We start from the raw sequence: 16726 nt of genomic DNA, 5'->3' as shown, positions 1-16726 counted from the left end.
AGCTGAGGTATATGTTCCCAACAGTAATGAATGAAGCTGTGAACTCTCCTCCCCTTTTAGATGGAAAACATAAATTATGCTTACCTGATAATTTCATTTCCATTGAGGGGAGGAGAGTCCACGGCTCCCGGCCTACTCCGATGGGCGGACCTAAATTTAGTCATCTTCTGGCACCATTTATACCCTGATATTTCTCCTACTGTTCCTTTTTCCCTCGGCAGAATGACTGGGGGATGAGGGAAGTGGGGGAGGTATTTAAGCCTTTGGCTGGGGTGTCTTTGCCTCCTCCTGGTGGCCAGGTTCATAATTCCCAACAGTAATGAATGAAGCCATGGACTCTCCTCCCCTCGATGGAAATGAAATTATCAGGTAAGCATAATTTATGTTTTTGTTTGAGAAATGCAGTGAGCCACAGTTTAATTGGCTCTGGCGGTTTCCTAGGAGAGGCAAGAGGAAGTATCTGTTAGAGAATAACTGTCGGTCTCTCTGTAACGCGCACTTTTAATTCAGCTGCGCAGTTTCTTGTTGGTTAAAGTCATGTGACTTCCGCTCTTCCGCATTCTGTAAGCGTAGCAGCGTTGTCACGATTCGACATCACCTCTGCTCATTTTCTTTCCGGAGAGTGCTAGGAACGTCTGGAGAGTTTGTTTTCTTATTATCATTTTTGTAAAGTGATATTGCGGTGGCCAGGTAAGACACCTCAATTAGGCTGAGGTGCAGAGGTCCTGAGTTAGTTTTTGTTCAGCTAGGAAAGTATTCTAAGATTCTCGCTTTCTGCTATACTGGGAAAACGCAAGAGGAAAATTAAACATTCAGATAGTAAGGTTTCTGTTCCACCTACTGCTACGCAGGTTGCCCTCCCTCATAAGTCTGATGAGGAGGATACGTCAGTAGCTTCTGATTGAGAAATCTCCGATTCTGACAGTATAATTCCTTTTTCTGAGGTTGAAGAAGTAAACATCAGGTTTAAGCTTAAACACCTTTGTGTATTATAAAAGGAGGTATTGGCTACTCTGGACGACTCCAACTCCCCTGTCACGGTCAACCCTAAGAAATCTTGTAAGCTTAATAAATAATATGATGTTCCTTCCTCTGTGGAAGTGTTTCCTGTTCCAGACTGTGTGACGGAGATTATTACACAGGAATGGGAGAAGCCAGGGATTTTCTCTCCGTCTTCAGTTTAAAAAAAATATTTCCTGTTGTTGATTTCATTAAAGTTTCATGGTGCCTAAAGTAGACGGGGCTAAGAGAACTACAATAGGATAGCTGCTCTTTTAAGGATCCCATGGATAAGAAGCTAGAGGCTTATTTGAAAAGATGTATGTTCTTCAGGGTCTTCAATGGCAACCTGCAGTTTGTATTGCCACCGTAGCATGTGCAGCATCTTATTGGTGCGATGCCTTGTCTGAATCTATTTTAGAAGAGACTCCGTTGGAGGAAGTTCAAGGATTAAGGCTCTTAAACTAGCCAATTCCTTTATTTCTGATGCTAATATGCAAGTTATTAGACTGGGGGCCAAGATTTCTGTCTTCACTGTCCTAGCCCGTAGGGCGTTGTGGTTAAAATCTTGGTCAGCTGATGTTACCTCCAAGTCCAAGCTTCTGGTGCTTCCTTACAAGGGTAAAACCTTGTTTGGACCTGGTCTGGCAGAAATAATTTCTGATATTACGGGTGAAAAGGGGTCTTTTCTACCACAAGACAAGAAGAACAGATTTAAAGGAGGTCAATGTAATTTTCGTTCCTTTCGTAACTTCAAAGGTCAAAAGTCTTCCTCTTCCGCTTCCAAGCAAAAGCAATCTAAGTCTTCTTGGAAACTCAATCAGTCTTGGAGCAAGGGGAAGCAATCTAAGAAACCCTCAGCTGAGTCTAAGTCAGCATGAATGGATCAAGTGGAGCGCAGGCTTTCCCTTTTTTGTCAAGTGTGGATACGAGATGTCCCAGATCCTTGGGCTGTGGACATTGTATCTCAGGATTACAAAATAGAATTCAAAGCTTTTCTTCCCAGAGGCAGATTCCACCTCTTAAGATTATTTAAAGACCAGGTAAAAAGAGAGGCATTCTTGAACTGCATTCAGGACCTTTTCTCCCTGGGAGTGATTGTTCCAGTTCCTGTAAGGGAACAGGGTCTAGGATTCTATTCAAATCTGTTCGTGGTTCCCAAGAAGGAGGGAACTTTTCTTCATAAATGGAAAGAGTCTACAGCTGCATTCATTACTTTTGGGAATTCAGAACCTGGCCACCAGGAGGAGGCAAAGACACCCCATTCAAAGGCTTAAATACCCCTCCCACTTTCCTCATCCCCCAGTCATTCTTTGCCTTTCGTCCCAGTAGGTTGCAGAGAGGTGTCAGAAGTTTTCGATAGTTTCTTATGGAGGGTAGTACTCTTCGGCATGAGACTGGAGTTTTAAGTAATCTTGTCAGTCTCTCAGTGAGAGCATGGATGAAAGTTAGCGTCCGGAGATGCAGGGAGAGTCTTTCTGCGAAACCATCCCGACTCATATTAACAGCTCCACAAGCAATCAGCGTTGACGAGTTTCGCTGCCTGCTTTCTTCTATCAAGTCCATGGCAGAGGGGATGCTATTATCTTTCACACTTGAAGGGCCGTGTTCCTGTTCCATTGCGTAGATTCTGGTAAGATTGTTTTATTTTACTTTCATTATGATTGTATTGTAATATATATATTTTCCCGAGAGGCTACTGCCTTGCGGGACTAACTATAGCTCAGGGTCTCAGTGAGGCTCCTTTTGTATCTTTGAATCAAGGGTTAATATCTCCTGTTGGGGGTTATTGAACAGGGGCTTTTTTTAATCATGTTTGTTATGTAATTCGACCTGCTTATGTGTGGTGTTACTTTGGCTCTTGGCTAGGAACATAACGGCCTTTGGGAGTAACGCGGCCTTTAGGTTGAGCTCGCTTTTTCTGGACTGCACAGTGCACCTGATGACTGGGCGTGGTCACGTTTTGACTCTCCATTTCCGCTTTCCTGACCGTGTGGTGAAGGAAAATTTCGGGTTTGCTGGTGTCTGGGTCCTAGGAGGTGCTGTTTACTTTTCTTATTTGGTAGGTTTTTTGTATTCAATATCCCAGTTATGGAGGATTCTGATAATGTGGAAACTAACGTCTCTGAGTCTATTTCTCGTGAGGAATACAAATTGGCCCGGGTGATACATGCCCTTCAGGTATGTTCAGAATGCCGTTTTAGAGTGCTCAATTCCTTCGGGATCGGGGAATCAAGGAGCCGCTGAGCCATTCGTCTCTGGGGGTTCCGTCCCCCGAGTGGCGAGTTCCCTACCACCTACTCTTACTACACATGCAGGTAACCCAGATTTTGCTTATCCTTCTCTGGAAGGTGGCTTTTCCCCCCGGAGGTTATGGCACATTTCCGCATGTCCATTATTATGGCGCATCTGCTGCTGCCAGAAGTGTGCTTACGATATTGTACATGTTCCGTTGACCGGAGCTCTTCAGGCATGGGATGGCCTGCTCAGCTCTCTGGGGGAATGACTGTTCCTGAGGCTTCAGGGGGTCAAACTTCGGGGTCGGTCGTCTTCTGCTCCGGCGAGAGTATGCTGTGCCTTTTGTTATAGACTGGTGCGTCTTCGTGTCCTATTGAGACACATTCTGGCGTTATTGGAGGATCCCATCCTTAACGGATATGGGAATTCTCAGTCTTCTGTTTCGAATGGCTCTCAGAATTAGCTATATGAGGATGATGTAATCTTTTTATAGCTTTGTTTATTGAGTATCTTTTCCAGTCCTGAGCGGGAAGAACATGATCCTGGTTCTGCTGGTGTGTCTGTTCTTCTTGGGCAATAACCTACGGGTTGCCTTATCTTTATTTTAATCCGGTTTGGATGATTTTTTATTTTGAGCTCATGTTATGTATTTCCTTCGGGAATTTTTCTGAAATTAATGCTCGCGATTGTATATCGCCCCGTTTTACTTCTACGGAAGTTTGTTTGTGTGAGGACGTGTTAGTCCTATTTTTGACTAATTGTAGCCTTGACAGTATCAACCTAGTGTTTCAGGCTGGTCCTGATTGGGTTTGGATCCTTCTGTATTGAGGCCTATTTCAGACAACTGGCGCCTATCTGCCTGGCTGGTCCGGTTGCGGCGCCGAGTGTTTCACATTATTATTTGTGTTTTGTCTTGTTTTTTATTTGGCAAGTTTAGCTAAGCATTCTAAGAAGACCTGAGGGTCCGCAAAGCATGGGGGATTGATTCAGTCCTTGTTAGCCTTTCTAGCTGGTTGTCTGGGATTCGGTGGAGTTCTGCTACAACTCACTTTGTTGTTTCCGTCATTTCGTCGGAATTTAGAGTGTTTCCCTCCCTGAGTTGGCAGTTTGGCGGTTCTTGCTTTTAGGGGCTACTTGGAATTGTCCTTTTTCTGGACTTGTTCCTTTTGCGGTTCTCTTCCTTCGGGTCGAGATTTCTGGACTTTGTCCGTTTCTCCTTAGCGGTTTTGACCGCCTTATAGGGAGGGCCATGTGGCTTTTCCTACTTCAGGAGTTTGTTTTTTTTCCTATCAGGGAGTTTAGGCTGTGTGGTCTCCTTCCCCGAGCTTCGCTTAGGGGTTTTTCTACTGGGGTTGGGATGCTTTGCATTCTTTTTCCTTGGGTATGGTCTCTGAGGAGATATGGAGTCTAGCCTTTTGTCCTTCTCGCTCTTTGTCCTTGATGTTATCCCTTGGTTTCTAGAGCCTTGGCACGCCTCTGTCGTGCCCTAGCTCTTTTTTGGAGTGTTGGACTCCTGTAAAGGATGTTCTCTTCTCTTTGGGTGGGATTTCTGAGTGAGTCTTGTCCCCGTTCTCCAAGTTAGTCCGGTTATTCCTTTGTGAGGTCTGATTTTTCAGACGGGGTATTTGTGTTCCCTGGGGTGTGGTTTGGTAAACAATTCTGGGGCTCGGGCCTATAGTTTTGTTTGGGATCTTTTGAAGGTCTAGCATCTTATGATCCTATGGCTGTTCGGGGCAATCCAGTTTTTCCCAGGGAACATAGGCTATGGCCTAAGGAATGATTTGTTCAGCCTGCTAGCAGCTTGGCCAGGTTCTGGGCGCTCTCAGCTATGCTGCTTATTGCTTGCCTTGTCCTTTGAACGATGTATATTCCTCTTCGTGGGGAGTTCTTTCAGTGTTCTTAAGTACGTCTGGATGATTTTAATTTGGCTTTTGTTGTCATCAGACTTGACTCATGCTTTGTGAACATGTTTTTTGTTCTTATAGGTGCCCTACCTTTTGGGGAGGTTGTTTGTCCTTCTTATGAAGGGGGGGTTCCTCTCTCTAGAGGGTTGTCCTGTCCTGTGTGCAGGATGTTGGAACAGGTATTTCGGGGTGACAGAGTTCACTCCATTCCGACCTTCCCTAGGGGTTGGTGTTTCTGTTCCCCTGTTTTTTTCAGACCTTCCTGTCGCTTAAGCTGGTCCGGTGTGGAGCAAGATCTGAGATGTGTCCGTCCTCGGGTCTTTTGATTGGTGAGCCTCCTTGAGGTTCTGTGCTTTCTCTGTGTTCATGATATTTGAGAAGGACTGACGGCTTTCGGATAGCCTGTAGTGTGCCCACTGTTTAGTGGTTGTTTAGCAGTGTGACAATAGGGTTTGATATTTTTTTTCAGCTGCTCTTACTTGTCTGCAAGTATTCTTTTCTGAGTCATCCTGGTATGACTGTGGCATGTGGGTTGACTCAGGGGTGTCTGGGTTGCTGCATGTGTCCAGTCTCTGAATATCTCGATATTCTGAGTTATCTGTGACTTAAGGACTCTGTCTTCAGTTGTCTTTTAAGATGTGGTTCCATTTTGTATTTAGGAGAAGTTTTCTTCTCGGTTTCTGTTCCCGGTCTTAACCGTGTGGTTTTTTTTTTGTAATCCGGGGTCTGAGAAGCCTGCTGTTTTGGTCTAGTGGTTAGATTTTGTGGCTTCACTACTTGAGGTTGGCATACCCCCTGTGGGTACTGAGATTCTCTTTACCTGCCTGTTTCTCAAGATCGTTTTGGGTTTCTGTGAGCTTGGCTTGATTCTCGGGGTTCCCTTTTTCATTTGGATCCGTTTGCACTATGTTTGGGGTCCCTTCAGTTCCTTGGTTTTCTCCTTTTTGGGGGGGAGTTTTTTTGGGGGGCTTGATCCCTTTCTCTAGTAAGGGGTGGATTGTTGGGGACAGACTGCTGGGCAACGGTGTCTCCTGGAGGCGGGCTGGCTCAGTCGTGTCCATTTCTGCAGTCTTTAGCAAGGCTTATGGACTATCCACGGGTCAGTGTCCTTGGGGCCTTTTCCCTTTTTTCAAAGTTTTCTCGGCTTCGGACGAAGCAGGTTTTTTTGGGTAGGGTTTGTAGGCCTGGTGCCTTCAGAATGGGCTGCCTTTTGTACCCTCCCGTTTTGCATTCAGTGTCCTCTATAGCTTGGGTATTGTTTTCCCAAAAGTAATGAATGCAGCTGGTGACTCTTTCCATTTATGAAGAAAAACATAAATTATACTTACCTAATCATTTTCTTTTCTTCAGATGGAAAGAGTCCACAGCTCCCCGCCTTTGTTTTTACTATGTGGCGTCTGGTATTTTTATTCTTCTGGCACTTTTTCACCCTGATATTTCTTCTGCTGTTCCTTGTTCCTCAGCAGAATGACTGGGGGATGAGGGAAGTGGGAGGGGTATTTAAGCCTTTGACTGGGGTGTCTTTGCCTCCTCCTGGTGGCCAGGTTCTGAATTCCCAAAAGTAATGAATGCAGCTGTGGACTCTTTCCATATGAAGAAAAGAAAATGATCAGGTAAGCATAATTTATGTTTTTCGACCCATTTTAGACCTAAAGTACCTCAACAATTTTCTTAAGGTACCGTCCTTCAAAATGGAAACCATTCGTTCCATTCTTCCGTTGGTCCAAGAGGGTCAGTTCATGACGACCATAGACCTGAAGCATACGTATCTTCATGTTCCCATCCACAGGGATCATCACAAGTTCCTGAGATTCGCCTTTCTAGACAAACACTTTCAGTTTGTGGCTCTTCCGTTGCGCCTTGCCACAGCTCCCAGAATTTGGGGGCTCTTTTGGCAGTGATCAGGTCTCGAGGAATTGCAGTGGCACCCTACCTGGATGACATATTGGTTCAGGCGCCATCTTTTCAACAAGCAAACTCTCATACAGAGATCTTGTTGTCTTTTCTACATTCCCACAGTTGGAAAGTGAATCTGGAAATGAGTTCCCTTGTTCCAGCTACAAGGGTGGTTTTCTTAGGGACCATAATAGATTCCCTGTCTATGAAAAATTTTCTGGCAGAGGTCAGAAAATCCAAAATTCTCTCCTCTTGCCTCTCTCTTCAGTCTACTGTTCGGCCATCAGTAGCTCAATGTATAGAGGTAATTGGTCTGATGGTCGCTTCCATGGACATCATACCCTTTGCTCATTTCCATTTGAGAGCTTCAGTTATGCATGCTCAGACAATGAAATGGAGACCATTCAGATCTATCTCAGAGGATAGATCTAGATCAGTTGTCAAGAGCCTCTCTCCCGTGGTGGCTTTTTCAGGAGCTTCTGTCTCAGGGCACATGCTTCCGGAGACCTTCCAGGGTGATTGTGACCAGGGATGCCAGCCTGCTCGGCTGGGGAGCAGTCTGGAACTCGTTAAAGATGCAGGGTCTATGGACTCAGGAGGAGTCCGCTCTCCCCATAAACATCTTGGAGTTGAGAGAAATTTACAATGCTCTGATGGCTTGCCCTCAGTTGTCTTTAGCCTGGTTTATCAGTTTCCAATCGGACATCACCACCTCAGTGGCTTACATCAACCACCAGGGAGGAACTCGGAGTTCCTTAGCCATGAAGGAGGTGGCTCGGATTATTAAGTGGGCGGAAGTTCACAATTGATGTCTATCTGCCATCCACATTCTAGGAGTAGACAACTGGGAAGTGGATTTTCTGAGCAGACAGACATTTCATCCTGGGGGTGGTCTCTCCATCCAGAGGTGTTCTCCAGGTTAACCCTCAAATGGGGGCGCCGAAGTTGGATCTGATGGTGTCTCGGCAGAACGCCAAGCTTCCAAGGGTACGGTTCAAGGTCATGAGGGCCGCAGGCTGTTCTGATAGATACCTTGGTCTTTCGGTCTAGCATGCCTATTTCCTCCGTTTCCGCTCCTTCCACGAGTCATTGCTCGTATCAAGGAGGAGCGTTGATAATTCTAATAGCTCCTTCTTGGCCTCACAGGATCTGGTCTGCAGACCTAGTGAAGATGTCATCTCTTCCACCTTGGATGGAGCAAATGACCTTCTAGTTAAGTGTCCTTTGCTCCATCCAAAGCTGACTGCTTGGAGATTGAATGCTTAGTTCTGGCTAAGCGTGGGAGTCGGTCATTGGGACCATGCTGCAGGCTCGCAAGAGGTATAAGGTATGGTGTAAATACCTTTATTGGTGTGAATCAAAGAGCTACTCTTGGAGTAGGGTCAGGATTCCTAGAATTTTGTCTTTTCTCCTGGAAGGTCTGGGTGGAATTTTTTGTCCTTTCTCCTGGAAGGTCTGGGTTGTCTGTCAGTTCTTTGAAAAGTCAGATATCTGCATTATCTATTTTGTTACATAAGCGTCTGGTGGATGTGCCAGATGTTCAATCTTTTTTATCAGGCCTGTGTTTAAACCTGTTGCTCCTTGAAGCCTTAACCTTGTTCTTAAAGTTTTGCAGCAGACTCCGTTTGAGCCAATGCATTCCATAGATATTAAGTTGTTCTCTTGGAAGGTTTTGTTTCTTATTCTATCTCTTCTGCTCAGAGAGTTTCGGAACTCTCGGCTTTGCAGTGTAATTCGCCTTACCTTTCTTACCTATCTTTCATGCAGATAAGGCAGTTCTGCGTATTAAATTTGGGTTTCTCCCTAAGGTGGTTTCGGTTAGAAATATTAATTTAGGAAATTGTTGTTCATTCTCTCTGTCCCAATCCTTCTTCTCATCCAGTCGGTGAGGAGGAGGCAGCCAGCATCTGTTCCTTTGGAATTAAAGAGGACTTTCTGTATATCACATTGTCAAAAGTGACAATATATTCATATCAACATCTTATTGTTACCTTTAGGATATTCTATGCATATCCTATATATTTATATCATATATATTTGATTGTGGTATTTATATAATAATTAGGATTTATATTACTTTTTACATATTTAGTGTATTTGCTCTCTTATTAGCGCCCCCTCCCTGTGACTAGGGTATATTATTATTACTATGTACGGTCTTTAAATCTTATGGTTTTTTTTATGTCCTTCCAAATTCCTGACAGACCTTGGCAAATAGTTGGAATAGACTTCATTGTGGAGTTAACACTTTCTAAATAACATAACTCTATCTTAGTTGTTGTGGATTTGCTCCCGAAAATGGCACACTTTATTCCCTACCTTAAATTGCCAACCTCAGCTGAGACGACCTAATTATTCCTCACACATGTTGTAAGACTTCACGGCTTACCATCCACTGTAGTGACTGACAGAGGGACACAATTAACCTCCCGATTCTGGAGAGAACTATGTAAAGACTTACAAATTGAACACTGTTACAGTACCACTTTTCACCCTCAGACTAATGGCCAGACGGAACGGGTTAATCAATGGTTGGAACAATACCTGAGATGCTAATGTTCTTTCCAACAAGACAACTCGTCTTCTTTGCTGCCCATGGCAAGGTACGCCTATAACAATACCACTAACTCATCAACTAAAACATCTCCTTTCTATGCAAATTATGGATATCATCCAACCTTCCATCTTATTCCTCAAGCTGACAGTACCTGCCCACAAGTTGATGATACCACAAACTCCTTACTTGAGATTTTCTGCATCTTAAAAGAGAACATCAAAGATGCTCAAGCTACATAAAAACTACACTACGACTCCAAGAGACGGCCAGCTCCCTCCTATGCTGTTGGTGACAAGTTGTGGCTGTCTACCAAAAACCTCAAGCTTAGGACCCCTTGTAAAAAATGTAGCTGACTTTTTATTGGACCTTTTAAGATCACCAGATTCGTAAATAAAAACACTATGACTCTCAATCTCCCTCCTTCCTATTGGATCCACTCAATGTTTCGTTGCTTAAACCCCACCTACCTGCACGTTCCAAGGTTATGGTTCAAACCCCAAGTTCCTTATGTCAAGATAACGATCTGTATAAGGTGGAACACATACTCGAATCCAGACTCTCCGGGGGTCGTTTGCAATACTTAGTCCATTGGAAGGGCTATCTTCCTGAGTTGGACTAATGGGAACCTTCAACGAACTTGCAGGCCCCTGGTCTTGTCTCTCTGTTCCGCAGACGTAACCCAGACAGACCTCGCCCAACAGCTGCTGGGCAGCTCCCTTGAGGAGGGGGATGTCATGTTACTGTCCCTTTAACAAACCTCTCTGGATCCTATCCCTTTAACTCACGCTATATAGCCTTACTACACCTCTCCACAGGTGCTTAGTAATTTAGTTGTGTGTGCGAGACAATCAAGTTTCGTGCAACTCTCTCTTACTGGCTCAAGACATAACTTATTGCTGTGGTTCCAGCTTTTCCTTCAACCTCTACAAAGAACTGTTAACCGACAAGATCAATTCTCGTGTCATCTAACAGACTTATATTCCTAGAGGTTTGCTACCATCTACAACCAAGTAACGGTTGCTTTCTATGTCAAAGTTTTGCCAAAAACCTATGCTACCATTATTGTGTGAAGTCTCAGCTTACTCCTTCCTTTCCTTAGTGAAATCTGTTAAAACGAAGCCTGCACACCGCTTGCTTATAATAACATTCTATACCGGACAGTTTATTTTGGTTTTCACAGCTAGCACCACCTGTTACCTATGACGTAACTATCACCCTAAGTCCGTTGCTGCCTCTCATTCTCCGGACATCTTCCCATGCATACCTAACTCTGCTTGCAGCCGGACTATCATCCCTCTAGTGAGCTATCTTTCATCGAAGCCTGCTGTAAACAACACTTCTCGATAATTTAATTGCAAGTCTTCTCCGCCAACATATAGTTGGATCCATCTCCAGACTCGTAACCGAATTGTTACCAACTCTCTTAATACTTTGTAGCTACTTAACCGTATTCCTATGGTTCATCCACACTGTATCAACTTTGAAGTACATCCTAGCTGAATAAGCAATCTCTAATTATTGCCACACCTCTGTATTAACGTGTGAAGCTGTTTTACAGTGAGCCCTAAACATTTGTCTGTACAGTTGAACAACACTTTGTTCTTATGGCTTCCAAGAAGCTGCATCTTATCTATCCTTACATATCCTCTATTCTGCAGTTGAGATCCATAAGAAAAATACTATATATCTAATAAACGGAAACCATAATAGTAATTTACAACTGCTTTATGCTGAGTAAAATATTTGGTGCCTTATAAATAATAGATAATAATTTGATTTTTTAGGTGTCTTCCTTTTCTGGGATACCCCACATCACAGTGTTTTCATTGCACCAGTAGTTAGGAAGTGTGTCCCATGAGTTCAAGTTTGTAAGGGCTCCATTTTAGGCCTCAATACTACTAGGTTAACTTCCATTGATTGTCTTTAAGGTAACCCTGTGGATCACAATATGTGTTGTGGGAGTTCTCAAATGGCTCCATTCAGTGGCGGTTCTTTGGGGGTGCTTGAGGGTGCTATGCACCTCCAAATGCTTGTGTAGCATTGAATAGCAAAGGGCTTCATATAAGTGTCTTCACCACCTGTGTTAGCTCCCAAGTTCTAGAACTGCCATTGGCTCCATGTATTAAGCAGTGGATACTGCTTTGTTAGAAATGTAGTGGAGACTCACTCATGCATATGAGTGCTGCTTCTTCACCACCTCAGAGGTTGCAGGTTCTTGGTGATTGAGTGGCCCTGCTCTGCACTTGTAATTTCTTGTGCAATAAATATTGTGGGCAGCAGGCTTATGTCTTGAGTTGTCTATGTTTTCTTCTTGCTTTTTGTCAGATGTTTAGCTTATATGTCCCTTATTATTAGGGAATTGTTTGGAGGGGAGGAATGTCAGTTCCCTGCAACAGTAGTTTTTTCTTTCGTAAAACGATGATGGTCCACAGTCCTTGATAACATATTAGATATATTTCCAGCCACTAGGAGGAAGTCAGGAACCCATGTCAGAGCTTAAAATCCCTCCCATCTCTCTCTTAGTTTTTTCTTGGCCTCGTAGGAGAGTTTCTGAGTTGATAACCTTGTCCTGTGATTCTCCATTTTTAATTATTCACAAGGATAAAGCTGTACTTGGTACTAAATATGATTTTCTTAAGATCGTTTCTGCAGTAAACATCAATCAGGAAATTGTTGTTGTTTCCTTGTGTCCAGATCCTGCTAGCCCTATGTAGCGTCTATTACATAATCTTGATGTAGTCTGGGCTTTTGAAGTTCCATCTTCACGCTACTAAACAGCCTTCTAGTTAGGATGTTCACTACTCCGGGACTTGTAAGGGCAAGTAGGCTAGAATCACAAGGCTTATTTGGTGGTGGGAAAGTTGCCTACTTGGCGCATCACAGCCTATTTTACCAGGGCTGTTGCAACTTCTTTATCTTTGGAGGAGATTTGCTGCATATTTTTTCCAGATTTAAGGTTTTTGATGTTTTTGCTTCTTCACAAACAGCTTTTGGCAGGAAAGTCCTTCAGGCCACAGTGTCCGCTAAATAGAAACTGCCAGAGATATTGTTCAACCATTTCCGTAACATTATTTTTACTTCCATTGTAACACCAATGCGTATAACAGTTTTAACAATCACTGTATGCAAGTAGAAGTTTAATTTTTTGTACTAGTATTACATTGAGCATAGTTTTTTTTTATCCTACAGTTATAATACTCAATTTTTGGTGCTTTAAAGTCAAATTACCATTTTTTTTATCTTTTCACTTGCTAAGAAATAACCCATAGATAAGTCATCTTTCACCTCATGTCAAATCTTTAATGCAGCATAGATTAAAACTTTTTTTTTATGTTGTTTATTTTTTTTTATTTTTTAAATACAAAAAATAAGTTAGTAGTTTTAAGAATGTCACAAGACCAAACCCATTCAGATGAACAAGTATTCATAGGTAAAGGTAGGATACTTATAAAGTATTTGTTTGTTTGACCTTGTATTTTGCATTTTCAGAAATATTTTAAAATAACTTCACCATCGGAGGCTTCTATTCTCCTGAACCTGTCCGAGAGCTTGAGTGACACTTTAAAGCAGTATCATCAACAGCATCTACTGGAAGATGTACGTAAGTCTATACTAACATGAAAAGTCTACAAAACATAGATCAAAAGCGTTATATTCATATAATGCATTTTTGGGATAGATTATATTTTTGCTTTATTGATTCTTGCCACATGCTATATGTTTGCAGTGTATTCTATCTGGTTATGGTACTTATTTTATGAGATACAGTTGTAATTGTATTGTACAGCAAGAGCAAGTTTTATTATTGATGTTCTCCAATATTTGAGCCTAAACATGCCCTTATCATTAGCTCCTAAAATTGGGCAAGTTCGACTGAAATTCTCCTACTCCCACGTTCACCTAGGCGCAGAGGAGCGCCAAAAAATTGTTAAATTAGATTGTACGTCAAATCTACAAGTTACTTATTAATATTATTTTCTTTCCTATTGCATGGAGAGTCCACAATTCATTCCAATTACTAGTGGGATATTCACCTCCTGGCCAGCAGGAGGCGGCAAAGAATACCCCAGCAGAGCTGTTAAGTGTTACATCCCTTACCCATAACCCCCAGTCATTCTCTTTGCCTCTTCACGGGAGAAAGTGCAAAGATTGTGTCTGAAGATATTTAATCCTTTAATGGGTACTTTTCAAGGATTGGGGTCAAGCTGTGTCCATGTCAATCTCTTTAGTAAGAGTAATGGTGGCTGTAAGCATTTAAAAGACGGCGAGGTAGTCCTTGCTTACCTTCTAACAGTGTATGCTATCTCTATATAGAAAATCAGGGTTGGTTACTCTGCCTTCCCTGGAGAGTAAGTCCTTTCATATATCCTATAATATTAAAGGCCAAGTGTGTTTATCCGAAGCTGTCATGTGCAGTAGAGACTACACGTAAAATCCTTGCCTTCCACTGGCAAGGTTCCACCAAGAGGGTAAATTGAAAAAAAAAACATATAAATAATAATAAATGCACTAACAGTCCTATAAACACATGTTAACTATCTTACAGTTTACTCTAGTACAGAGGGGTTCCAACATTCATAATTTCTGCAACCGCATACAGAAAATCTACCATTTTAGACTTTACCTGTGGCATATGTACATAACTGGGTTCTCCGACTTGATCGTAAGTAAGAACCCTGGGAGGCTGTCGTATTCTAGTACCCAGTCTCTGTTCTCTCTGAGGAAGTCCAGAATGTGCCTGGGAATCTTCAGCTCTGGCCACTTAGGTGGGGAGGTCACCAGATGCTTGAGGCCCTGGCTTTCCCATGATACAAGAGTCTCTTTTTGGGGTCCCAGGCACAAAGTTGGGGCTGTTGGGATTCAATGTAGAGGAGGCTAATGGAGGAGAGGAAGGAAAGTGCTGTGTTTCCTCAGCATGAGGAGACCACAATTGATCATCAGCACTAAGAGCTTCTGGGGTCTCCACTGCCTCATTTTCAGGACTCCCTGTTGTGCTTTTCTCCCATTCACTACTACTCCCTTCCTCTTCATCGATATAGGCTATTGGTAGTAGATGGTTCCTATGCCAAGCCTTGATCCGGCCTTTTATATTGTACACTGGCAGCCCCTTTAGCTTAGACACAACTTCAAATAGGGTATCCTTCCATCTGTCTGCTAATTTGTGTTTCCTAGGTACCCCTAGATTCTGGAGGAGAACCTTATCTCCCGCTTGGACTTCCCGATGCTTCACTTTGGTATCGTATCTTTTGTTGCGTTCCTCCATTTTTGCCGCAGCTTGAGTGGCCAACTCGTAGGCACTGTGAAGGTTTTGTCTGAGGGCCCTCAAATACTGGAAGTGAGAGTCTGACTTTGTCCCATCTGGGGAAACCCCCAACCGGACATCTATCGGTAGTCTGGCTTCCCTTCCAAACATTAGGAAGTAGGGTGAGAATCCTGTAGACTCATGCCTTGTGCAATTATATGCGTGGACCATGGCTTCTACATGCTTACTCCAGGACCGCTTCTCCACTTGTTTCAGAGTCCCGAGCATGTCTTGGAGTGTCCTATTAAAACGCTCAGGCTGGGCATCACCCTCAGCGTGGTAGGGTGTTGTTTTGGACTTGTGAACCTGCAACATATCCAACAGTTCTTTGATCAGCTTACTCTCAAAGTCTCTACCTTGATCAGAATGTATTCGATTGGGCAGACCGTAGTGCACAAAATATTTCTGCCAGAGGACCTTGGCTACGGTCAGAGCCTTCTGGTCTTTAATGGGAAAAGCCTGAGCGTATCTGGTGAAATGGTCTGTTACTACCAGAACATTCCCAGTTCCGGTAGTATCATTCTCAATACATAGATAGTCCATGCACACTACTTCTCAGGTGGCCCATAGGGGCAGCTCTCACAGACAGAGTCTTTCTCTGAATACATCTTCTGCAGGTCTTCACATAATGTTCAACATGTTCTCTCATGCGAGGCCAATAGAACCGGTCTTGTACCAGGCCATAGGTCTTGTCTACCACAAGATGCCCATGTTGATCATGGAGGGCTCTCAGGACCATTCCCCAATATCTATGAGGTAACACTAGCTGCTTTCGACCAGGGTGGTCATGGTATTTTATAATTCTATAAAGGATTCCATCTTCTAGATGTAGTTTACTCCATTCTCTCCGGTACAAATCTCTTTGTCCAATGGGAAGGGAACTCAGTAATTTAGGGTTCTTGGCTCTCATTGCCTTGAGGACTGTCCCTATATACCAGTCCTGTGACTGGGCTTTCTTCTTGTCTTAATTGGTTATGTGAGACCACTGTTGGAGCATTGCTGGAGCACAGAATACCTCTGGTACGGCTTCTGGGGAGTGACATATGGAGTCTATTCCTCTGAGTTCAGAGAACTCATCCTGCCTCTCAAGCACAGGGATTTCTTCCCATTCCTCCTTTTCTTCATAAAGGAGGAAGTCCAGGTCTGCGGGACAGAGCGTCCGCACTGACATTCTTAGGGCCTGGCTTGTATTTAAGGCTGAAACTATAGTTCGACAATGCTGCCAGCCACCTATGTCCTGTGGCATCCAGCTTAGCTGTTGTTTGAATATAAGTAAGCGGATTGTTATCCGTCCTTACCTCGAATGTTGCTCCATATAAATAGTCATGTAACTTGTCCACAATTGCCCACTTGAGCGCCAAGAATTCTAGCTCATGGACCGGATAGTTTTTCTCTGCACCAGTTAGACTTCTACTTATGTAAGCCACTGGTCTTAACCCTTCTGGGTAGCTTTGATTCAGTACGCCCCCTAGATCTTCCATACTGGCATCAATATGGAGCACATATGGTTTCTCGGGATCTGCATACACCAATACAGGAGCTTCTGTGAGTCTTTTCTTCAAGATTATGAAGGCTTCTTTGCATCCTGAGGTCCATTTCTTTCCGAAGGAGTCTTTAGGACTTGGCACCTTAACACCCTCTATATCAGAGGTAGTCTTTAACAGGTTGTGTAGCTCTCGAGCAATCTTTGAATAGTCTTTCACAAACCTCCAGTAGTAACCGCAGAATTCAAGAAATGAGCGCAGCTCACTGATGTTATCTGGCCTGGGCCAGTTCATCACCGCTTCGATTTTGGTCGGGTCAGTTGTCACACCTTGTGCGGAAACAATG

General features: G+C 43.4%; 1 protein-coding gene across 11 annotated transcripts in view; it reads left to right on the top strand.

The window, feature by feature from the left end:
• LOC128660491 (NKAP family protein CG6066) overlaps positions 1–16726 on the top strand; it is a 739752-nt gene that overhangs the window by 578856 nt on the left and 144170 nt on the right. For all 11 annotated transcript variants that reach the window (XM_053714374.1, XM_053714373.1, XM_053714371.1 and 8 more), the window contains one exon: positions 13084–13191. In XM_053714374.1, the coding sequence (XP_053570349.1) occupies positions 13084–13191 (108 nt within the window). The remainder of the gene's footprint in view (positions 1–13083; positions 13192–16726) is intronic.

This window comes from Bombina bombina, chromosome 5 (assembly GCF_027579735.1).
Source record: "Bombina bombina isolate aBomBom1 chromosome 5, aBomBom1.pri, whole genome shotgun sequence".
NCBI lineage: Eukaryota > Metazoa > Chordata > Amphibia > Anura > Bombinatoridae > Bombina > Bombina bombina.
The sequence above is the reverse complement of the archived record's forward strand: the minus strand, read 5'-3'. Positions and strand labels throughout refer to the sequence as shown.